This window comes from Globicephala melas, chromosome 3 (genome assembly GCF_963455315.2).
Source record: "Globicephala melas chromosome 3, mGloMel1.2, whole genome shotgun sequence".
Taxonomy (NCBI): domain Eukaryota; kingdom Metazoa; phylum Chordata; class Mammalia; order Artiodactyla; family Delphinidae; genus Globicephala; species Globicephala melas.
This window is the reverse complement of record NC_083316.1, coordinates 169,624,202-169,647,536: the sequence shown is the minus strand read 5'-3', so window position 1 is coordinate 169,647,536 and position 23,335 is coordinate 169,624,202. Positions and strand designations below refer to the sequence as shown.

Genomic DNA, 23,335 nt, shown 5'->3' with positions numbered 1-23,335 from the left:
GGAATCTGAGGTCTGGAGTTTGGGATCCAGTGCCTGAGTTATGAGGCCTGAGGTCTGGGATATAGGGACTGGGGTCCCAGGTCTGGGGCTGCTGGGATGGAGGATCTAGGATTTGGGGCTGGCGATCCTGAATTCGAGGTCAGGGTCTTGAGGTGTGGGGTCGCAATTTCTGGGTCTGGGGTCTAGTGTCTGAAGTAGGGGGTCTGGGCTCTTGTACCTGGGTTCCGGCGTATGGGGTCCACGGTCTGGGGTCGGGGTCTGAGGTGAAGGATCTAGAATCCGGGGGTCCGGGGTCTGAGGTTAAAGATCTAGAATCTGGGGGTCAGGGTCTGAGGTCCAGGATCTGGGGGTCCGGGTCTGAAGTAAAGGATATAGAGTCCGGGGTCCGGGTCCCGGGTGTGAAGTACGAGATCTAGCACTTGGGGTCCCATGTCTGAGGTCTGCGGTCTGGGGTCCAGGCCCACGGTCGGAGGTACGAGGTCCGTTGCCCCCGCGTGCCCCTGCCCCGCCCCCTCCCTCCTCCTAGCCCCTCCCCGGCCCCCTCCCTTCTCCTCCCTGCTCTCCAAGTCCCCCACCTCCTCCCCCTCCCTTCTCTCCCCCTGTCCCTCCCCCTCCCTCTCCCTCCTCCTCCCCTCTCCCCCTCTCCCCCTCCTCTGCCCCCTCCTTTCGCCTCCCTCCCCTCCCCCTCCCAGGCCCTCCCCCCGCCCGCCCCGCCCCGCCCCCGCCCCGCCGGGCGCCGCACCGACAAGATGGCGGCGGGTGGGAGCGGCGGGCGCGCGTCGTGCCCGCCGGGGGTCGGCCCGGGCGCGGGGGGCGGCCCCGGGCCCAGCGCCAACGCCGCCCCGGCCCCCGGCAACGCAGCCGCCGCCGCTGCCGCCGCCGCCCCGGCCCCCGCCGCCCCCGGGCCGCCCCCGCCGGTGTCGGTGTCGGGGCCGGGGCCGGGCGCGCAGGCCGCTGCGGGCGGGGAGCGGGCGGCCGAGGAGCCGGGGGCGGGGGCGCTGCTGCGCGAGCCCGTCTACAACTGGCAGGCCACCAAGCCCACGGTGAAGGAGCGCTTCGCCTTCCTCTTCAACAACGAGGTGCTCTGCGACGTGCACTTCCTGGTGGGCAAGGGGCTCGGCGCGCAGCGCATCCCGGCGCACAGGTGGGCCGCCGTCCCGGGACCCGCCGCCCCCGGGGACCCAGCATCCCCGGGCCCAGACCCCGCCAGCCCCCGGGGCTCAGCCATCCCTGAGATCCCGCCACCCCTCCCCCCCGCCGGGGGTACCCGCCATCCCCGGGGACCTAGTCATCCCCCAGGACCCGCCCTTCTTGGAACCCCTGCCGTTCCCGGGACCCCACCACCCTCAGGACCCCGTCGTCCCAGGACCCAACCCGTTATTCTTGGAACCCCTGCTGGTCTCAGGGACCTGCCCTCACCCCGGGACACCCACCATCCCTGGGACTCTGCTGTTTCCAGTAACCACCATCCCCGGGCCCTAGCACCCCTAGGCCCTGTGACCCTGCCAGGCCCCCTTCCACTCGTACTTCCAGATACTGGCCGTATTCTGGTCCTGCGACCCCTGCCCCTCCACTCTCATCAGCGTCTCCTGGCTCTGTGACCCCTGACCCTGCCACCTTGGCCAGGATCTCCCAGACCCAGTGACCTCTTCCACCCCCAGCATCCCTGTGACCCCTCAGCCCCTGCCAGGCTCCCCAGACCCCGCAACCCCCAGCCTGGCCAGCCCGAGGACCCCCAGACACTACCATCTCCCTCCATTTCCTCCTTCCTGCCCCAGTGACCTCCTCCCCCAAGTGCCCCATCCTTCTGGGGCTGAGGCCCCCAGAGCCCCACCAGACTCCCACCTTGTGAACCCAGGACCCCCAGTGACTCCCAGCTCTGCGATCACCCAGCTCTGTGACGCCCCATCCCACAGGCCTCCTTTCGAAAGGCGGGGGGGTGTTGGTCCAGGCCCCATCCCTCTGCCAGTCTCCAGGGTGCAGCACCCAGACTCTTGGGTAGGGTGGGAGTGATGTCAGACAGCGTCCTGCCCACTGCTGGTTCCTCTGCCCCTGCTCGCTGGGGGGTGCTGGGGAGGGTTCTGTCTGGGGAGGGGGGCCGCAGGGGTTCTCACCACTCTGCCTGGAGTGTCCCCCAACCTGCTGTGAGGATCCTCCCCACCTTTCTGGCGTGTGGCCTTTATTTAACTTGTGCCTTCGAGATTCCTCTTTCTGGCTGTTTTTGGTTATTTATATACAACTGGGTCTAGATTCCTGTCCAAGGAAGCTTCCAGGCCCGTGATGCGGTCCCCAGTACCTCCGTGCCCTGTGTGTGTGTGTTGTGGCCCTCCCACCTCTCCCGCAAGCTGTGAGTAGGGGGCCAGTTGATGTGTCACCTGTGAGCCCCCAGCCTCCGTCATGCCTTTCTTGTCCCACATTCCTGCTGTGTGGACCTCCCAGATCAAAGGTTCTGGTTCTTTGTCTTTTCAGCCTTTGGGTTGTTATTTCATATGCATTGTTGACATTTTACCTGTAGCGATCAGGTAGATGACTGTACCGTGAGTGACCCTGGGCTCTGCTGAGCCTCAGTTCCCCCCCACCCCCCAGGACCTGGGACTGACCACTCAGACACCTCCTTCCCAGGGCCACAGGGAGGGTGGACCCTGTGACCCAACCAGGTCCTTATCACAGTGGCCTGGGGCTCATCCTCCATACAGGCTGGCTTAAAATGCAGGTGAGGATGTGACCCAACGCATAAAGGAAACACCTCGCAGCCTCACTGATGGAACACAGACAGGAGTGGGGAAAATTCCTAATACCGTGCGCCATGCTCCCGGGCTGGACCTAACTCCCGCCTCTGTCCCAGGTGGGCTGGATTTGGGGACTTGCTTGTAAAGAGTAGATTGGAATCCCACCTTGGGGGAACCCGGCAGATGCCACCTCAGCCAGGTGGTCAAGGTCGACCTCAGGGTGATGTCCTGGGGGTGTCAGGGTCCCCCTAGAAGGAATCAATGAGAAGGGCACCTCACCTCAGTGTGCTCCACCCCAAACCCTTAACCCCAGTGTAGTGGGTTGAATGGTGGCCCCCAACAAGGTGTGTCCACATCCTGACACCCAGAACCTGTGAACGGGACCTTATTTGGAAAAAGGGTCTTTGTAGATGTGATTAAGAGTTTCAAGAAGAGATCATCCTGGATTATCTGAACGGGCCCTAAATCCAACAAGTATCCTTATGAGAGACAGGAGAGACCGAGAGAGACGGCCATGTGACAACAGAGGCAGAGATGGGAAGGACACACGGCCGCAAGCCCAGGACACCTGGGACCCCAGAAGCTGGAAGAGGCAAGAGGGGGACCCTCCCCGGGACCCTCCGGGGGCAGCACAGCCCTGGGACACACTGACCTTGGACATGCGGCCTCCAGAACGTGAGAGAGGAAATTCCTGTTCTTTCAAGTCACCCAATTTGCAGTAATTTGTTAGAGCAGCCCCAGGAAACCAGTACACCTGGTCCTATCGGAGAAAATACCAGATAAACCCAGCTTGGGGCCATGCTGCAGGACGCCAGCCAGTCCTGGGAGGAGCCTGAGGACACAAGTGAAAGCCACGTGGCATCCTGGATGCGGGCCTGGGGCGGAGAGCATCCTGAGCTGGTGACTGGGGAGCAGGGCCCAGCCGGGGAGGGGCTCGTGCTAACTTTGAGGAAGGCCATGGGGTCTGGACCCACCATTTCCCAGGACCCAGGCTTGGGGTGGTCTCAGGCTGGGGCTGTGAATTCTGGGTACAGGGTGACCCGGGGGGTGGGACACAGGAGGGCCTGGCATGAGTGATGGCACCTGGACAAGTTCGTACCTCACTCGGAGCCTCCCCCTGCCCCACGCCCCCAGTCGCCTTAGCCCCACCCCCTCGCCCTGCACGGCGTTTTGACAGCTTTCTCCTCCTAACTTTCTCGGCGACTGCCGTCATTGGCTTCCTGTGAGCAGGATTTTTTTTTTTTTTTGGCTGAGTCACAGCTTGAGGGATCTTAGTTCCCCAACCAGGGATTGAACCCCGGCACCTGGCAGTGGAAGCGCGGAGTCCCCGCCACTGGACCGCCCCAGGGTTTTGCTTCTCTCCCTCCTGCTAGGCCCAGGAAAATGCCTGGCACGGCAGGTGCTCAGGAAACCTGTGAGTCCACTGTCTACGCTCGCGCTCGCGGGGCTCCCTCTGAGGAAATACCGAGCATCTTCAGGGTAGCACTGTGCACAAATCGGGTGGTCCCACGTTAATATCTCAAATACCTTTATTCATCTATCACGGAAAACTTAGCAGTGCAGAGAAGTCCCAGAAGTGGAGCAGTCTGTGTCTGGGGTCCCTTCTCCTTCATCGATCTGTGTGTGCTTAGCCCAATAACACGTTTTTTGATGACTGTGGCTTTATGGTGGGTTTTGAGAACTGCGTGGCTGTTCTTCCCAGTTTTACTCCTTGTCAAGACTTTTTTCAGCTCGTCTCACACACTTAACTCTTCCAGAATCAATCATCCATCCATCTGTCCCTCCCTGCATCCAACAGTCATTGAAACAGTGCTGACAGAAGACATCTCTTTCCCTGTGGGACTTACCTTCAGGTAAATTTGCACCAGCAAAGTTTTGTAAAGAGCCAAATAGTATATAGTATCAGCAGGCCACACGGTCTCTGTCCCAACTGCTTAATTCTGGCATAGCAACACAAATGCATTAAGACAGAAATGAATGGGTGTGGCTGTGTGCCAATAAAACTTTATTTACAAAAACAAGCGGTGGGCCAGATTGAGTCCCAGGGCTGTAGTTGACCAGCCTCTGCCTCAGTGGTTCCTTATGATCTTTAGAATCAATTTATCAAATGCTAAAGGAATTGCCTGGAGGGATTGGTCTTTGCAAAGATACAGGTTGGGAGAGCTGACAGTTTAGAATACAAAATAGATCTGGGAACGTGTTTATCCAGGGCATTTTTGTGAAACCTTAGGGAAGTTTTGTAGTTTATTCAAATAGGTCTTGCACGTATATTGCTAAGTTTCTGGTTAGTTTTTGTTTGTTTTTTCTCTGTTGTGAGTAATTTCTCCATTGTATTTTTTCTAGTTGGTTCTTGCTGGGAAGCTGTAGATTTTTTGCGCATTTATTTTTATCTATTTGAACGATTTCTTTCTGAACCCTTCTTAGCATTAATAATTGCTCCACTGATTCTGTGGTCTGGCACTGTCCAGTAGACTTTTCTGTGATGTTGGGATTGCTCTAGATCTATGCGCTCCAGTCCTGGCCACTAATCACTTGTGGCTGCTGAGCACTTGAATTGTGGCTCTTGCAACTGAGGAACTGAATCCTTTTTTTTGGTTTTGTTTTTTCGGACACACTGCGTGGCTTGTGGGATCTTAGTTCCCCAACCAGTGGTTGAACCTGCGCCCTCGGCAGTGAAGGCGAAGAGTCCTAACCACTGGACCACCAGGGAATTCCCAAACTGAATCTTTTATTTACCTTAATTTTAATTTAGATTTAAATAAGCCCTGAATTTAGAGTTTTAAGTGAGACAATCACGTTATGGGCAATTAATTTCTCATTCTCTCTCATATTTCTGCCTCATTTTTTCTGTTCTGATTGCATTTCTGACCACCAGGGGCATTGTTCCGTAACAGAGGTGTTTTTCACAGTTCAATGTGATCGTTGATACTGGTTTCTGACAAATCCTTTTTAATACAGTAACAAGTTTCTTTCCATCCCTTGTTCACTAAGAGTTTCCATGAAGTGTGGGCATGGGATGTTATCGAGTGCTTTTAATGGATTTTGGTTTGTTTGATCTGACAATTGGCCATGTAGAAAATTACGCATTTGTGTGACAACTGCCATAGCCCAGTTTGGGAGCACTTTTGTCACCCCCAGAAGCCCCTTTCCCCACTCCCACCCTGATCCCTGGGCAATCACTGACCTCCTTCTTTCTCTCTAGTTTTGCTGTTTGCAGAAATTTCATAGAATTAGAATGATAGAATGTGTGGGCTTTGGTCTGGCTTCTTTCACTGAGTGTGCTGTTTATAAGGTCCATCCACACCGTTGTATCGGCAGTTCATTTCTTTGTATTGCTAAAGCAATTCACGTTACTGCTGAATTCCATTGCATGGATGGACCATGCCTTGTCCACTCACCAGTCGATGGGCATACGGGTTATATGGGTTATTTCCAGCTTTTCATTACGAGGAATCATACTGCCATGAACATTCCACATTCGTGTGGAAATATGCCTGTGGAAGAACTGCTCCTTTTCTCTTGGGTGACTACCTAGGGGTCGCATGTTGGAATTACAGGGTAATGTGACATTTTAAGAAACTGCCAAACTGGTTTCCAAAGTGGCCGCCCCATTCCCCACCCCCCACTGGTGCCCGAGGGTTCCAGAGTGTCTTTGGCCTCATAGGTGAGTTGGGAAATATTCCCTCCCCCTCTCCTTTCTGGAAGAGTTTGCATGGGGTTGGTATTATTTCTTCTGGGAATGGGCTTTTCTGTGTGGGAAGATTTTTAAAAATATTTATTTATTTATTTGGTCTCACCAGGTCTTCGTTGCAGCAGGCGGGCTCCTTAGTTGCGGCTTGAGGGCTCCTCAGTTGCGGCAGGTGGGCTCCTTAGTTGTGGCATGCATGTGGGATCTAGTTCCCTGATCAGGGATTGAACCCGGTCCCCCTGCATTGGGAGCGCAGAGTCCTATCCACTGCACCACCAGGGAAGTCCCAGTGGGAAGATTTTTTTTTTTTTTTTAATTGGCTGCTTTGGGTCTTTGTTGCTGTGCACAGGCTTTCTCTAGTTGCGGCGAGGTGGGGCTGCTCTTCGTTGCAGTGTGCGGGCTTCTTGTGGTGGCTTCTCTTTGTTGCAGAGCACAGGCTCTAGGCACGTGGGCTGCAGTAGTTGTGACACGCGGGCTCAGTAGTTGTGGTGCACGGGCTTAGTTGCTACGCGGCATGTGGGATCTTCCCGGACCAGGGCTCGAACCCGTGTTCCCTGCATTGGCCGGCGGATTCTTAACCACTGCGCCACCAGGGAAGTTCCGGAAGGTTATTAATGAGTAGTTCACTTACTTGTTATGTGTTTGTTTAGATTTTCTCTTCACCAGTGAGTGTTGGCAGGAAGTCTTTCCAGGAAGTCGTCCATTTCCTCTAAGTTGTCTTAAGTTGTTGGCATAAAGTTGTTTCAAAGTTCTTTTAGCACCTATAGGGTCTGTAGTAACGTTCCCTTTTTCATTCCTGATTTTGGTAATCTGTGTTTTTTTCTCTTGGTCAGTCTAGCTAAAGTTCTAGCAATTGTTGATTTCCCCGCCCCCCACCCCCAAAGAGTGACCTTTAGGTTTCATTGTATTGTCTCTATTTTCCCATTCCCAGTTTCATTAATTCCTCCTCTCACTTTTATTATTTTCTTCATTCTTTGGGCTCGATTTGCTCTTCATTTTCTAGATTCTTGAGATGGAAGCTTACCTTGCTGATTTAATTTTTTAAATTAATTAATTATTTTTTGGTCATGCCACACATGGCTTGCGAGATCTTAGTTCCTCAACCAGGGATTGAACCCAGGCCCCGGCAGTGAAAGTGCCAAGTCCTAACCACTGAACCACCAGGGAATTACTGGAAGCTCACCTTGCTGATTTTAGATCTTTATTTAATACATATATAATGTTTACTTCTAAGCACTGTTTTAGCTGCATCCCTTACATTTTGATGCGCCGTGTTTGCATTTTTGTTCCAGTTAAGATCTTTTCTAATTTCCCTTGTGTTCCTTCTCTGACCCATGGGTTACTTAGAAGTGTTGTTTCATTTCCAAATATTTGCGGATTTCTCAGAGGTCTTTCTGTTGTTGGTACGGAGTTTAATTCCTCTCTTTGGAGAACATGCTTTGACTGCTTTCAGTGCCTCTGAGTATCTTTGTTTGGCCTTGCATGTGGTCTGTCCTGGAGAATGTGCCATTGCGCCTAAGAGCGTGCATTCTGCCGTCGTTGGGCTGAGGGTTCCGTAAAGGTCGCTTGGCAGCACTGTTCAGTCTTCTGTATTCTTGCCGATTTTGTCTGGCCGTTCTGTCAGTTGTGGAGAGTGAGGCATCAGAACCTCCAACGATAATTGTGGGATTGCCTCTTTCTCCTTTAACAGTCAGTTTCTGCTTCATGTAGTTTGGGACTCTGTTGTGTATTCATTTGTACTGTTACCTGTCCCCATGTACTGACCCTCTGTTCACATGAAACGTCCATTGTTCAGTAATATTCCTCATCTTCACGTCTGTCTTTTTTTTTTTTTTTTTTTCACGTCTGTCTTGTCTGATACCTGTGTAGCCACTCCAGCTCTCTGGTGGTTTCCGAATGCAAGGTATGTCTTTCCCCATCTTTCTCCTTTCATTCCCTTTGTGTGTTTGAATGTAAAACTTCTGAGCCCGTGACATCCATCTGTCCCACCTCTGGTGACGTGAGCCTTGGTCATGGGGTAGATTTCTCCACTGGATGTCACCACCGTCTCCTTGTAAATCACCCTTCCCGAGGGATACTTTGGGACTGTACAGACATCCCATTTCCCCCTCCTGCTTTGCCCGCTGGTGTATGGTGGTTCCTGCTGGAAAGAGTTATTTACTCTAGCACCTGCCATATGGTGATTTCCTATTTCCGTAACTCCCTCTGCATTTGTTAACTGGGGTTCTAAAAGGAAGAGCTGTCCCTTCTCCCTTACTCATCCATTTCTTCAGTTATATATTTATTTCATCATGGACTCATGGATATTGATTTTATCCTGGGGGTCATCATCCGACACGAACATTATTTTGTTGTTCGTATCGTCCCAGATTTGGCTCCTGTGTCCGTTCAACATTTCCCTGTCATGTTGGAGCGTGTTTTTACTTTCTGGCGCCACAAGATACTCCAAGCTCGTCTTGTCCTTCCCCTGCCCCAGCCCTGCAGTCAGCCATTTCTCCAAGGAGCTCTGGTTCGTTTTAGTGGAAAATGGTATTTAGAAACCAAGACTTGGGTGCTGGGTGTGCCCGCTGCTGCTGGGGTGTTGTTGTTTAGAGACCTTTTTAGCAGGTAGGGTGAGGAAATGTACCAACACACACATGTCTCTGTTTATTTGTGTCTCTCCACCCGTCTGTCCATCTGTCCATCCATCCACCATCCAGCTACCTGTCTAAAAGCCACGAGATCATCTTGATCGCTCTGATTTCGGTTCAGCCCTCCAGAATTTATTCCAGCCCCCCCCATCTATAACTGTTTTCTCCCACGATGAGGACCCTGGCTCTCATTCTGCACACGTCTACTTGGTAGCACAAACCTAGATATGTAGAGTAGTTTCAGAGCTGCTAACCCTCTCCTGTGAAAAATACTTTTACTAAGTAAAGCACAGTATTTGTATGCAGTTCTTTTAGCCTTTAACCTGTTTCCCAAAGCTACTTAGCTGGCCGCTTCTTCCCTGCCCCTTCAGGGTAGTATGTCATTCTTTCTTTTTTTTAAAATTTTTAAATTGTGGTAAAATACACATACCATAAAGTTCACCCTCTTTACCCTTTTTAAGCGCACAGTTCAGTGGCATTAAGCACATTCACATTGTTTGCAGTGATCCCCACCATCATCTCCATAACTTTCTCATCTCCCCAAACTGAAGCTCTGTCCCCATTAAATACTGACTCCCCGTCCCCCAGCCCCCAGCCCGCAACCCCTGGCCCCACCGTCTACTTCCTGTCTCTGTGGATCTGACTCCCCCAGGGACCTCCTGTGAGTGGAATCAGACAGTGTGTGTCCTTCTGTGTCTGGCTTGTCTCACTGAGCATCACGTCCCCAAGGTCCATCCACTCTGTAACATGTGTCGGAATTTCCTTCTTCTTAAGGTAACTAACATTCCTTGTATGTATGGAGGGACCACACTGTGTTCATCCGGCATCTGTCCATTGATATTGGACAGATGCCTTTGGCTGTCTGTGAATCGTGTCTCTGTGAGCACTTGTGCAAAGGTTTTATGTGGACGTGTGTGTTCGTTTCTCTCGGGTACGCAACTTAGGAGTGGAACTGCCGGGTCAGACGGTAACTCCACGTTGAACCCTCCGATGAACCCACTGGCCTGCCATCCAGCGCTGCTGCACCCTTTATGTCCCCACCCGCCCTGCACAAGGGCTCTGATCTCTCCACATCCGCAGCAACTCCAGTCATTGTCCGGATTTTCTATCCTAGCTGGCGTTTCCTAGTGGGGGTGAGGTGGTGTCTCATGGTGGCTTTGATTTGCCGTGTTCACCGTCATGTTTTTGAGGATGGATGGATAAGGGAGGGTAGAAGACTCCTGGTGGGAGGCGAGCGAGGGGCCGGCGGGTGAGGCTGTGGGTGGAGGAGCCTTGGAGATGTTCAGCCCGCCTTCGACCCAGTGGCCTTGCCAGCCCTGGGGTTTGTCGCCACGTCCGCCGAGGGCACTGAGGGTGCATACAGCCTGGCATCCGGGGCTCTGCACAGACACACAGGCCCAGTTGGGCCTCCTCTTACTTCCTGCCAGTGAATCGTTGGGGAAAGTTTTCCCCGCGGGAGATCAAGATGCTTTGTTTAATCTAGAAAGAAAGGAGGAACCGGAAGACACTTTATTTATGGAGAGTGTGCGTGGGGAAGTGCAGTGAGGCTCCAGGGGCCCAGCTGCGGTGGTGAATGAGCGGGGCTTCGAGGACGCGGTGGGGCAGCACAGGGCATGAGCACCGCCGCTGGATGGGCAAAGCCGCACAGATCTGTCCTCTCTCAGTTCCGGGATCCAGAAGCCCAAGGTCAGGGTACTGCAGGGCCGCGCCCCCTCCAGAGGCTCCCGGGAGGGTCCTTCCCGCCTCCTCCGGCTTCTGGGGCTCCAGGCTCTGCCTCCGGCAATACGTAGCCTCTCCCTGTGTGTCTGGGTCCACATTTCCCTTTTATAAGTCATTGGATTAGGGCCAGCCCGGATTTGGGTGGCCTCATCTTAATAGCATGTGCAAAGACCCCGTTTCCAAACAGGGTACCATCCTGACGTTCCAGATGGACATGACTTTGGAGACACTGTTCACCCCACTACACTCACACTCGGTTTCCCACCTGGCCCCCATCGCTGGTCTGGCCTTTGGGGTGCCGTAGAGCCCCGGGCCAGACTGGGGACCAGACAAGGGCCTGGCGGGGCCGGGAGCACCAGTCCACGACGGAGGAGTGGGTGGGAGGCGGTTCTTTTCGTGGAGAGTAGGGGGCCGCCCGGGTGGGGCTCGCTGGGAGCGGTGGGAACGTCCCCTGGGCACTGGGCAGAGGCCGGGAATCGGGCTGTGGCTGCCGACTCCAGCGGTTCCGCAAGGGGGTGGCCTCTCAGAGCCCTGCGTGTGTCACCGTGGGGACCCCGGGAGGGGCTGCGATGTGGGGCCTTGCAGACCCAGAGGACAGGGGCTCTGCAGGGCCGCCCCGGGGTAGGCTGCTGTGGGGCGGGCCCTGGGGACCGCGGGTGCACAGCACAGTGGGCGCATGATGCCAGGCAGAACCTGCAGGCCCCCATGGCCACCCATGTCTGGATGCTCCCTTGGCCTCCACGCCCTTCCCCACGGGCTCAGCCCGATGCAGGTGACCCCGCCAGGCCTTTCCTGACTGCGCCCTCACAGCCCTGCGTTCTCCTTCCTGCCCCGCTGTCAGGCTGTCCACACCGTGGACCCGTGGCTGCCTTCCTCCAACAAGGCCAGGGTCTCAGTGCCCACAGCCCCAGCACGGGGGCCGTGTGTGTAGAGCGAGGAGGGAGTGATGAAGGAGCGGGTGAATGAGGGAGGCAGGGAGTGGTTGAGTGAGTCACTGAATGAATGAATGAAAGGATGGGGTGAATGACGAATGAATGAGGGAGTGAATGAATGAATGAATCAGTGGGTGAGCCAATCAGTGAGTGAAGGAATGAGTGAGTGAATGAATGACGGAGGGAGGGAGTGGTTGAGTGAATGAATGATCGGGTGAATCCGTGAGTGAATGAGCAAATGAGCGAGTGAATGAATGACGGAGGGAGGGAATGACGGAGGGAGGGAGTGAATGAGTTGCGTGGGGAGGGCATGAGCTCTCTGCCATAAGCCATTCAGCCCCTGGGGAGACGATTTCGCTTCTCCGGCCTCTGTTGCCACCGATCCACACGTGCTGCCTTCTCAGTCCTCAGGGCCTTCCTAACGGAAGCATCCAGGGCAGGATGCTCTGGGCACAGCATCTGCTGCAGGTGCTGGCTGGGGTGTCACTGCTGCGGGGACACTCGCCTTCCACGTCCCGGGGCCCCGACAGCCCCCCGGGCTCGGGCGGTGGGGACCGGTGGGCCTCGCGAAGGGTAACCGGGTCTTCTCTGACACACCAGGTTCGTGCTGGCCGTGGGCAGCGCCGTCTTTGATGCCATGTTCAACGGGGGAATGGCCACCACGTCCACCGAGATCGAGCTGCCGGACGTGGAGCCCGCTGCCTTCCTGGCACTGCTCAAGTAAGATTTTCCAGGTCCTTCACGCCCTGGGGGGAGGGACAGACACACCTGATGTTTAAAAAAAATAGAGCCCTGGTGACATTGCCTCCAGAGCCCCCAGCTCCCTGGAGATTTCTAGAACTCACCTCCTCAGTGAGGGGTGGGCTCTGGACGCCCCCCCCATTTTCATTTTTGTATCTTTAATATCAGGATGTAATTTGCATACCATACAACTCACCCGTGTGAAGTGTACAATTCAATGACATTTAGTATGTTTACAGAGTGTGCAACCATCACCTCTAATTCCAGAACATTCCATCACCCCCAAAGGAATGGCGTCCCCCTCCCCCAGCTCCTGACAACCAGGAACCCACTCTCTGTCCCTGTGGATCTGCCTGTTCTGGACGTTTCCCATCAGTGGGATCACACCCTGTGTGTCCTTCTGCATCTGCTGCTCTCACTGAGCATCGCGGTTCCAGGTCCACCCACGCTGCAGCGTGTGTGAGTCCCTAAGTTTTCATCCTTTCAAGAGTTTTTGAAGAAATAGCCTGAGGCAAGAATTTTAAATTCCACCTATATTTTTTCTTCCTGGGTTTCAAATTTTTTCTCAAGGACTTTAAAACAAATATAGTGGATGTTGGGGGTGGGAGTGCCGCCCACAGATTGCAACTCCACAGAGGAGGAGGCCGGCGAGCTCTGTGGAACTCCCATACACCTCCCTGCTCCGCGGAGCACCGTCTTCCCCTGTCCGGAAACCCTGGTGTAAATGGTCTGGGTGGCTTGAAAGGTTATCCCGAACAGTCAAGACAGCTCTTCAGATGTGGAGCTTATTTTTTTTCCCCTTCTGATTATAAAAATGGCATTGGCTCACAGAAAAAAAGGGAGAGAGAGAGAAAAAGGGAGGGTGAGAAGAAAAGAAGAGAAAAGAAAGCATAAGGAAGAAAATGGAGTGAACCTGCCTCTCAGCACCACGGGGGCGGGGCCCACGGGCGGGGTGGGGCTGGTTGCTCCCATTCATATCGGGTCCCATTCATATCACGTGCTCAGAGCGCCCCTCCCCACCCACTGTGTCGTCATCTCCTTTTTTCCTCTGGTGTCTGCAGGGTGTAAACTGGTTCCCTTCAGCTCCATCTAACAGTGTTGAATCCTGTGGGCTGATCACAGCACTTTGTGGAATAATCTCACTCCTCTGTCTTTAGGCAACTTTTCAGATGGTCCCTCAGACCAGGGGCCGCAGGCTGCCCCGGGGTGGGTGGGAGGGTAGGGGCTCTGTCTCCACAGCTCCCCGCCGACATTGCAAAAGCAGCCTGGAAGGATTTGTAAACTGTGGGCAGGACTGTGGGCCAAGGAAACTTTATGTACAAAATAGGGGAGATATCACTTCACACCCACCAGGGTGGCTATTATTAAAAAACAAACAAACAAAACGACTTGTCTCGAGGAGGTGGAGAAATTGGGACCCTCGTGTGCTTCTGGTGGGAATGTGAAATGAGGCAGCCACTGTGGAAACAGTGGACGATCCTCAAAAGCTAAACATAGAATCACTATGTGCTCCAGCAACCCCATTCCTGGGTACATCCCCCAAAGAAGGGAGAGGTGGGGGCTCGAAGAGAGATTTGCACACCCGTGTTCACAGCAGCTTGATTCACAACAGCCAAAAGGTGGGAACACCCCAAGTGTCCATGAACAGTTGAGGGATGAACGAGGTGTGATCCATCCACACACCGGAATATTACTCAGCCTTCAAAAGGATTCTGGAATTCAGTAACACATTAAAAGGATCATACACAATGATCAAATGGGGTTTATTCCAGGGCTGCAAGGATTTTTCAGTATCTGCAAATCAATCAGCGTGATACACCACATCAAGAGGTTGAAGAATAAAAACCATACGATCATCTCAATAGATGGCAGGAAACGCTTTTGACGAAATTCAGCACCCGTTTATGTCATAAAGGATTCTGGCAACTTCCCTGGCGGTACAGTGGTTAAGAATCCACCTGCCAATGCAGGGGACACGGGGACACACAGAGCAACTAGGCCCATGCGCCACAACTACTGAGCCTGCGCTCTAGAGCCCACGAGCCACAACTACTGAGCCCATGTGCCACAACTACTGAAGCCCGTGCACCTAGAGCCCGTGCTCTGCAACAAGAGAAGCCACTGCAATGAGAAGCCCGTGCACTGCAACAAAGAATAGCCCCCGCTGGCCACAACTAGAGAAACCCCATGCACAGTAATGAAGACCCAACGCAGCCAAAAATAAATAAATTAATTAAAATTAAAAAAAAAAAAGGATTCTGACGCTTGCTCCAACAAGGATGGACCTTGAGGACATGATGCTTATTGAAATAAGCCAGATGAAAAAGGACAAATACAGTGTGAACCTACTCACAGGAGGTCCTAGAGGAGTCACTTCCATAGAGACAGGAAGTAGATGGTGGGGCCGGGGGCTGGGGGAGGGGGAGTCGGGACAGAATTTCAGTTTGGGAAGATGAGAAAGTTCTGGAGATGGATAGTGGGGATGGTTGCACAGCAATATGAACGTACCTAATGCTACTGATAAAAATGGTTAAAATGGTAAATTTTATATGTATTTTACCATAATTTTTAAAAATGTAAAAGTCATATCTGTAAAAAAAATCAAGACCCCAAACAGGTGACGGGTTGCAGTAAGCCAAACCCTGCCTTAGTCTAAGCTTGGTGAGATGTGGGGTGGAAGGCTGTTCTCTCTGTCTCCCGCTCCATCCCTGTGTCTCTCTGTCTCTTATCTCTCTCCCCATATCAGCTTGGGTTTTGGTAACCAAGCTGCCCCCCCGAGAGGGTGGACACTATCTCCACTGGCATGTGAAGGGCTCCCCCATCTCCCCGCACGTGTCTCGGCCTGTCCCATTACCAGGTCCCCCTCCGCACTGCTGCCATGGGTGGCCGTCCTGTCCCTGACCCCGCCGGCCGCTGCTGTTCGGGCTTCCTGTGCATTCTCAGGGGAGTGAGTCCCAGGAGAGGGGGGCCCCTTCCAGGAACGTGCTCTTTGGGCGGCTCCTGGTTGGGCTCCTCTACCCCGCCCCCAATCCCGTGTACATGGTGCCCGTGGACGGACACTCGGGTGGTTTCGCGTGGATCGCGCTGCTGTGAACACGCGTCATTTCTCCTGGACGCAGAGGGGTGAGCTGCGCGCCCAGGGCCGCCTCTGAGGCGCTCCCACCAGATGGACCAGGGTTGTGATTTCTCACCATCTCCCCGTGGTTTTGTAATCGACCCTGACTTCTGACCCACATGTAGAGTCGGCCCGATGGCGAGTGGTCAACACATCCGGTATCTGCGATTCCGGCCGGCATTTCTGGTCCCGTTAGTGGTCGGGCATGGCAGTCGGCTGTGGCGGGGTCGGGGCGGTGGGGGGGTGGTGGTGCGGAAGCCTCTCCGCGTCCCGGGGCAAGTCCCGGGGCAAATCCCGTGCTGCCCACGGAGGAGCCGGACAGAGGCCTACCTGCTGTGTAGACTCGTTTCCAGGGTTTGCCTGTGGGTACTCCTTTTCCCGGGTAACTGCCTTTGCGGGGTCACATCCACAGGTCAGAGGGCGACCGATGCTAATTCGGTTGGTTCCTCGGGCCAGGCCGGTGGGTGGGGCTGGGCGGCTGTCCTCATGCCGCCGTCCGCTCCCCCCCCCTCAACCCCGCTCCAGGTTTCTCTACTCGGACGAGGTTCAGATCGGGCCTGAGACTGTCATGACCACGCTGTACACCGCCAAGAAGTACGCGGTGCCCGCGCTCGAGGCCCACTGCGTGGAGTTCCTGAAGAAGAACCTGCGGGCGGACAACGCGTTCATGCTGCTGACGCAGGTACGGGACGGGGGGTGCAGGTGTGCAGGTGCGGGGCGAGGCCACAGGGGGCGGGGCGAGCAGGGCTGCGGGGCGGGGCGAGGGCGCGGGACCCGCTGGGGAGCAGGTGCTCCGGGTCTGCGCAAGGAGGCAGGTGCGTGGGTGCGAGTAAGGACGCCGGGGCAGGGGAGGACGGATGGGGGAATTTCGGAGTTTAGGCGCCGCTTAACTCTTGCGCCCGGGTGAGTGTCTCCCTCACTTCATCTTGCCCTTGTCCCTGCCCCTGGTGGCACCGCGGCGTTTCCCTGGTCGCCTCTCGTGCAGTGCACCTTGTTGGCAGGCCGGCCTCACAACAGTCATTTACTAAAGGATTCCCGTTGGCGTTTTGGTGTCCTTGTGCAGAGCTCAGGTGTGGGGGGAAAGGCGTTCCGTACTAGGTTTCTTGGAGGGGGACCCTTTGGGGTTGTCCGGTCTGACGGTCTGTGGCGGTCCTGGACCACTGTGGGGGCTGGGAACCTGGTGGGACGGGGCAGAGCCCGAGTGTCATCGTGGCTCCACAGACCCCTCGCTGAGATGGCACCTGGGCCTTGGCCCCGTCTGCTGAGTCGCTCTCAAGGGCCAGAGCCTGGACGGTCGGGTGGGGGCCAGCTGCTCCCGGCCATTTGCTGAGAGCTGCAGCCACGTGGGGTGTCCTAGCCTCCTAGCCAGGCCCTAGGCAGAGACTGATGCACAGGGGTGTGGGCGTCGAGCTGCCCCACAGGTTCTCCGTCCCCGGCCCCCGCCCTGTGTGCGAGTTCTCGGTCAGAAGCACAGCGCTGCTGCGTCCCACGGGTCCTCTCAGCCGTCTCCCCCGGGCTCCTGCCTGCTGCAAGGGGCGACTGGGCCCGCCTCCAGCCTGAACCTCTAGGCGCCCCAGCTTTTGAGGTGTAGGCCTGACCCCCGCCCCAGGCAGTGGTTACTGAGAGTCTGTGAACCTCAAGAAAGAAGATCCCTCTGGACCCTCGGCCCAGGATTTGAAATCTGTGCCCAGTCTGGAGCCAGGGTCCATCCGGCTGGGTGTTGACAGGCTCTCTCCCCCGCAGGCGAGGCTTTTCGACGAACCACAGCTCGCTAGCCTGTGCCTGGAAAACATCGACAAGAACACGGCCGACGCCATCACTGCAGAGGGCTTCACAGACATCGACCTGGGTAAGGCCACAGGGCCGGGGAGGGCTCGGTGGTCACATGCGTCCCACCGAGGCCCCGCCGCCTGCCCCACTTTGCTGCTGCACGGGCCGTGGACAGCCTGGCCGCGAGCCGGTCAGAGGTCATCCCCGAGGCCATGGAGGCCGGCGCTCGCTGATGGCCCCTCCCCTGCAGACACGCTGGTGGCCGTGCTGGAGCGGGACACCCTGGGCATCCGCGAGGTGCGCTTGTTCAACGCTGTCGTCCGCTGGTCTGAGGCTGAGTGTCAGCGGCAGCAGCTGCAGGTGACGCCTGAGAACAAGCGGAAGGTTCTGGGCAAGGCGTTGGCCCTCATCCGCTTCCCGCTGATGACCATCGAGGAGTTTGCTGCAGGTAACGGTCATGGGGCGCCGAGGGAAGGCTCAGGAGGGGTGTGACCCCAGGGACCCTGCTGCGTGTGACTCAGTCCCATGACCCTCGGCCCGGCCACAGCGGGTCAGGTGCTGGCCGTGTCCATGCGGGAGCCTGGACTGGCTCAAGTGGGTGAAGATGGAATGACCCCCAGATGCCGACCCTCCCGCGTCCCAGCCTCTCCCACCCCCACGTCTCGGGTGTCCACACGCACGTGTCTGAATGTACCAGGCCCCTGAGGGTCCTGTCTGGGGCTCAGGTCCTGGGAGCTGGGCTCTGGTGCCCACGTCCTTGACGAGCCCCATGAAAGGGTGGGCAGTGTCTGGGACTGTGGGCCGCTGCTGCCGGGCCTGGGCTTGGGCCCAGGTGGGGTTGGCCCTGACCCTGCCTCTCGCGCTGGGGCACACTCGGGTCTTGGGGATGTGCAGCAGCGGCAGCGGTGGCCAGCTTGGCGACCCCTCCCCTGGGCCTGGGCCTCCCCTTCATGTCATTCTCATGGCCGGTGCCGACCACGGTCCTGGAGCCAAACTGGCCTGGAAGGTTCTGGACGGGGCTCCGTGATGCAGCCCCGTGGCGGGTGCACCGCTGTCCTGCCTCTCCCCGGTCCGTGCTGCCCCTGCTCCCACCCAGGCTTAGGGTTGCCAGATTTAGCAACAAGAGCAAACAATTTTTTTTAGTGTAAGTGTGTCCCGTGCAGCAGCTGGGAGACGCTTATCCTAGAGATCAGCCCTCTTTGATCTGAAATCAAGGCTTGACTGGGTGTCCTGCATTTTATCTGGCGGTCCACGGTGTTCCCTCAGTGCTGGGGCGAAGCCTGAGAGGCTGTCTCCACACTGGGGGTCACTCATCCGTCAGATACTTAGCACCTCCTGGGTACCTGGCCTTGGCAGTACAGCAGTGACCGAGGCAGCCTGGGCACTGCAGACATGGGGCCGGGTCCTACTCTGGGGGGGGCCGTCCTGGGCACTGTGGGGTGTGGAGCAGCCTCCCTGGTCCCACCCCCTCGATGCCAGGAGCACCCCTAGTCATTTTTCTTTAACAGTATGAGGGCTTTATTTTTTTATGTTTATTTATTTATTTTTGGCTGCGTTGGGTCTTCGTTGTTGCGCGCTGGCTTTCTCTAGTTGCGGCGAGCGGGGCTCCTCTTCCTTATGGGCACAGGCTTCTCAGTGCGGTGGCTTCTCTTGTTGTGGAGCACGGGCTCTACGCGCGTGGGCTTCAGTGGTTGTGGCTTGCGGGCTCAGTAGTTGTGGCTCTTGGGCTCTAGAGCGCAGGCTCAGTAGTTGTGGCTCATGGGCTTAGTTGCTCCGCGGCATGTGGGATCTTCCCGGACCAGGGCTCGAACCCGTGTCCCCTGCATCGGCAGGCAGACTCTCAACCACTGCGCCACCAGGGAAGCCTGCACCCCAGTCTTGATCACAGATGTCCTCAAACATTGCCCAGTGTCCCCTGGGGGGCAGGATGCCCCGAGCTATAGTGTTGAGTTGTCTTGGCCTAAGACATCTGCGTGAGCCTTGCTGGACCCCTCTCCAGCCCCGTTTGCACCCCCGAAACCACTCTCCTCATAGGCCACCTGGCCGCCAAATCATCCGGGGTCTCAGGTCTCCTAGAAGCGCCACCCCTCACCCTTGGCCCCCTCGCCACTCTCCCATGATGGGCCTCCGGGCCAGAACAGCCCACCACCCCTCAGCTTGCAAGTGCCTGGGATGAGTGTGTGTGTGTCCAGGGCTTGTGTGCTGGGCCTCTGGCCTTGTCCCTCTGCAGCATGGCCTGCGAGGCTTCAGCTCTTTGTCACTCAGTGTGTTGTAGAGAATTCTCCTGCTTCTCATGTTCCACTTGAAATTACAAGAATGTAGAAGTTTGGGAAAAAACTCCCCCAAAGACTCCCCTGGCTCAGTGTGTCACAACTGAGGTCTGATGTATTTTTCTTTCTGTATTCTCTATGCAGAGATGTAAAAAAAAATGGTTATCTGTATTCACTTTTATTCATTCATTCATTCATTCATTCATTTTTGGCTGTGTTGGGTCTTTGTTGCTGTGTGTGGCCTTTCTCTAGTGCTGAGCGGGGGCTACTCTTGGTTGTGGCGCAGGTTTCTCATTGCGGTGGCTTCTCTTGCTGCGGAGCACGGGCTCTAGGCGCGTGGGCTTCAGTAGTTGTGGCATGCGGGCTCAGTAGTTGTGGCTCGCAAGCTCTAGAGCGCAGGCTCAGTAGTTGTGGCGCACGGGCTTAGTTGCTCTGCGGCATGTGGGATCTTCCCAGACCAGGGCTCGAACCCGTGTTCCCTGCATTGGCAAGCGATTCTTAACCAGTGCACCCCCGGGGAAGCCCTGTGTTCACTTTTGTATCTTAACTTGCTCTTGTGATCCATGGAGCTCTCTTGCCCTGTTGCTCAGACCTGTGTGCCTGTGAGCTGTTGGGGCAGTGGGCCGGGTTGTGGCTGACCTGCGCAGAAATGAGCTCAAAGCGGGTGAATGAGTGATTCTTGTAAAGCAAGGGTGGTGCCGTAAGGCCTGCGTCAGGCACCCTGTCCCGGTGCAGGTGGTGGGCAGAGGCGTGTACAATCCTTCCGCACCACCTGTCTGCCCCACGCGCTGCCCCCTGTCACCAGCTCATGGCTACATCCAGGCCCCCACCTCCAGACTCCTCTCCAACTCTGGGCCTCTCTTGGGGGCTGGCATCCCCCCTGTCTGTGTAGGTGCCCGGGGTGGACGGGCAGGGCGGCAGGTGCTCTGTGGAAGAGCAGTGGTCCCCTGGGGTGGTCCCAGTGGAGGTGGGGAGGCCTGGGGCAGTGAGGGGGATTTTGCCCGATTAGCCAGCAACTCAGAGCATTGGCCCCATGTCTGCTTCGGGTCCTTCCCCAAACGTGGCAGAAGGGCCATCCCCCCGCGGGGGTGGTTGGACCGGTGATGTTCTGCAGAAGAAAGATGCTGAGGAGTTGAGAGGCTGGGTGCCATGCTTTCCAGTGTCTTCTGCGTGCTTGGGGTCTGCCCAGCCTTCCCTACCCGCCCCTGTGCCCTCAGGGCCCGCACAGTCGGGCATCCTGGTGGACCGCGAGGTGGTCAGCCTCTTCCTGCACTTCACCGTCAACCCCAAGCCACGCGTGGACTTCATTGACCGTCCACGCTGCTGCCTCCGCGGGAAGGAGTGCAGCGTCAACCGCTTCCAGCAGGTGGAGAGCCGCTGGGGCTACAGCGGCACGAGCGACCGCATCAGGTAGGTGCGGGCCGGGCGCAGGGCCGGGAGGCGCGGGCAGCGAGCACAGCGGCGGGGGGGTTGGGGGGCTGGGGGGCTGGGGTCCTCCGTGGGGAGGGGCGGGCGCTGGACGGTCGAGCTAGCTCAGCATCTCCCTCCTCTGACGGGTTCAGGTTCTCGGTCAACAAGCGCATCTTCGTGGTTGGCTTCGGGCTCTATGGCTCAATCCACGGCCCCACCGATTACCAAGTGAACATCCAGGTACCGCTCGCCTCCAGGCCCTGCCCCTCCACATCCCACCGCGTCCCTCTCAGTCGAGGGTCTGCTTGTGTTTCCCCCAAGGTGGCACGAGTGTTCTGGAGTCTGGGGGACCCAGGACGATGCCTCCCCACTCCTGCCACTGGCCTGCTTCGCGCAGGTCACGGGTCGGACCCCCCCGCTGCAGGGCCTGGAGGTGGGGCTCAGCCCTGGGCTCCAGGCTCCTGGGGGTTCTGCGGGTGGGCACAGGGGCCGGGGCGCCAGAGTTAGCTGTGCCTGGCTCTTGGCCCACAGATCATCCACACAGACAGCAACACGGTCCTGGGCCAGAACGACACAGGCTTCAGCTGTGACGGCTCCGCCAGCACCTTCCGAGTCATGTTCAAGGAGCCGGTGGAGGTGCTGCCCAATGTCAACTACACGGCCTGCGCCACGCTCAAGGTGTGCCCGACCCCAACCCTAGCCGTGCCCCTGACGCCCCACCCCACCCAGGCCCGAGACCCCAGCCCTGATCCCTGAGCCGAACCCGAGGCCCTGACCCTGGTCCCTGAGCCGTACCCGGGACCCCGACCCCTAACTTGATCCTGACCCCTGAGCCAAACCCGGGACTCTGACCCCGAACCTGACCCCTGAGCCGTACCCAAGACCCCAACCCTGAACCTGACCCCTGAGCCGTACCTGGGACCCCGACTTGGACCCTGCCTCCCAGTCCATTGCCCACCTCTGACGACGTGGGGCTAGGAGCGCGCAACCCTGCGTCGCAGCCATGGAGGGCCTGCTGCCTGCGCCGGGTCAGGATCCTGCGCCCTGTCCAACGCAGCACATCCATCCTGACCCGCCGGGCCCCACCCCGCAGGGCCCGGACTCCCACTACGGCACCAAGGGCCTGCGCAAGGTCACCCACGAGTCGCCCACGACTGGGGCCAAGACGTGCTTCACCTTCTGCTACGCGGCCGGGAACAACAATGGCACGTCCGTGGAGGATGGGCAGATCCCTGAGGTCATCTTCTACACCTAGGCTGTCCCATCCCACGCCACACCCGCTGCTCCCCCTGCCTCGGTCCCGGGCGCCAGGAGGGCTCCTCTGTTCCGAGGTGGCGGATGGGCAGGGCAGTGGGAGACAACCCCTCAGGACTTGGGGGGCAGGGCCGGCCTGACCCTGCCCTGAGCCGAGGGTCCGCCCGCTGCCCCTGCAGCTCAGGGTTGCCTGACCAGCTGCCCGACCATAGGATTCGTGTAGGGTGTTGCCTCGTGTTTGTTTCAGCTGCACGTGGCAATGCATCTTGGATTCCCGTTTCTCTGGTAGGAGACCACGTACGGGGCCCCTAGCGGGCCTGGGTCCTGCATTCCTCTGTTCTGTTCACTGGAGACACTCAGACCACCCTGACCCACCCCTAGGATGCGGGCTCAAGCCCTCCCGAGGTCCTGCGGGCCAGCTTCCTGCCAGCCCCAGGCCCAGCCCGTGGGCCCAGTGAAGGACCATCCCTGTCCAGCCCTCCTGGACGGCCCCTCCCAGCCCCTGCAGCTGTGGACACGGGCGGCAGACCCTGTCTGCCTGGGAAGGGCGAGGCTGCGGGCCACACACGGGGGCCGCATCCCAGCTGGCCCACCTGCACATCCTGTAGCCCCACTCCCGGCCCCCAGCGAGCACTCTGCACAGAGGTGCTGGAGGGCACAGCCCCTCCCTGACCCCCAGGTACTGTCCCTTCCCCACCCCCATGCTTCCACCTGGAGCCTGTGTCCTCCCCGAAGCCATGGAAGGTGTGTCCTCACACCACACCCCAAAATGTTTTTTTTTAAATAAAGGAAAGAAACTTACCGGCCCTGACCCACGTGCTGCTTCCCAGCAGAATGGGCCCCTGGCAGCTGGAGACCTGGCCCTTCTCACTGCATCTGTTTCCCCACCGTTAGAGGGGCCAGCTGGGCTAGGGGGCCCACAGGAGGGGCCATCTCCTGACACAGACTTCTCACCTTCGGGGCGTCCAAATCACGCGGGCCTCCACGTGGGCTGCGGACCCTCCCCGGACCCTCTGTCCTCTGCACAAAACCCTGGGGCTCCCGTTGTGCCCCTGCTGTGCAGCGATCAGGGACCCT

The 23,335-nt window shown here is 57.2% G+C and overlaps 1 protein-coding gene across 2 annotated transcripts; it reads left to right on the top strand.

Moving 5' to 3' along the window:
- Positions 1 to 740: 740 nt before the first annotated feature.
- On the top strand, positions 741 to 23,059 carry BTBD2 (BTB domain containing 2). Of its 2 annotated transcripts, XM_070045353.1 has the most exons (10): positions 750 to 1,144; positions 4,487 to 4,582; positions 12,299 to 12,418; positions 16,080 to 16,236; positions 17,298 to 17,403; positions 17,575 to 17,772; positions 20,755 to 21,004; positions 21,157 to 21,244; positions 21,536 to 21,682; positions 22,098 to 23,059. In XM_070045353.1, the coding sequence occupies exons 1-10, from the start codon at positions 750 to 752 to the stop codon at positions 22,257 to 22,259; spliced, it is 1,719 nt and encodes a 572-aa protein (XP_069901454.1). In that variant the 3' UTR covers positions 22,260 to 23,059. The 2 variants fall into 2 exon arrangements, with proteins under 2 accessions (XP_030701301.2, XP_069901454.1); XM_030845441.2 differs by lacking the exon at positions 4,487 to 4,582 and having other exon boundaries at positions 741 to 1,144; positions 20,812 to 21,004.
- Positions 23,060 to 23,335: the final 276 nt, after the last annotated feature.

What these genes read in the sequence shown, in the direction of transcription:
- BTBD2 (XM_070045353.1), top strand. Translation starts at nt 750, where the DNA reads ATGGCGGCGGGTGGGAGCGGCGGGCGCGCGTCGTGCCCGCCGGGGGTC. An exon ending in CGTTCATGCTGCTGACGCAG is followed by an intron (nt 16,237 to 17,297) that starts GTACGGGACGGG and finishes TCTCCCCCGCAG; the next exon opens with GCGAGGCTTTTCGACGAACC. An exon ending in CTTCACAGACATCGACCTGG is followed by an intron (nt 17,404 to 17,574) that starts GTAAGGCCACAG and finishes CCTCCCCTGCAG; the next exon opens with ACACGCTGGTGGCCGTGCTG.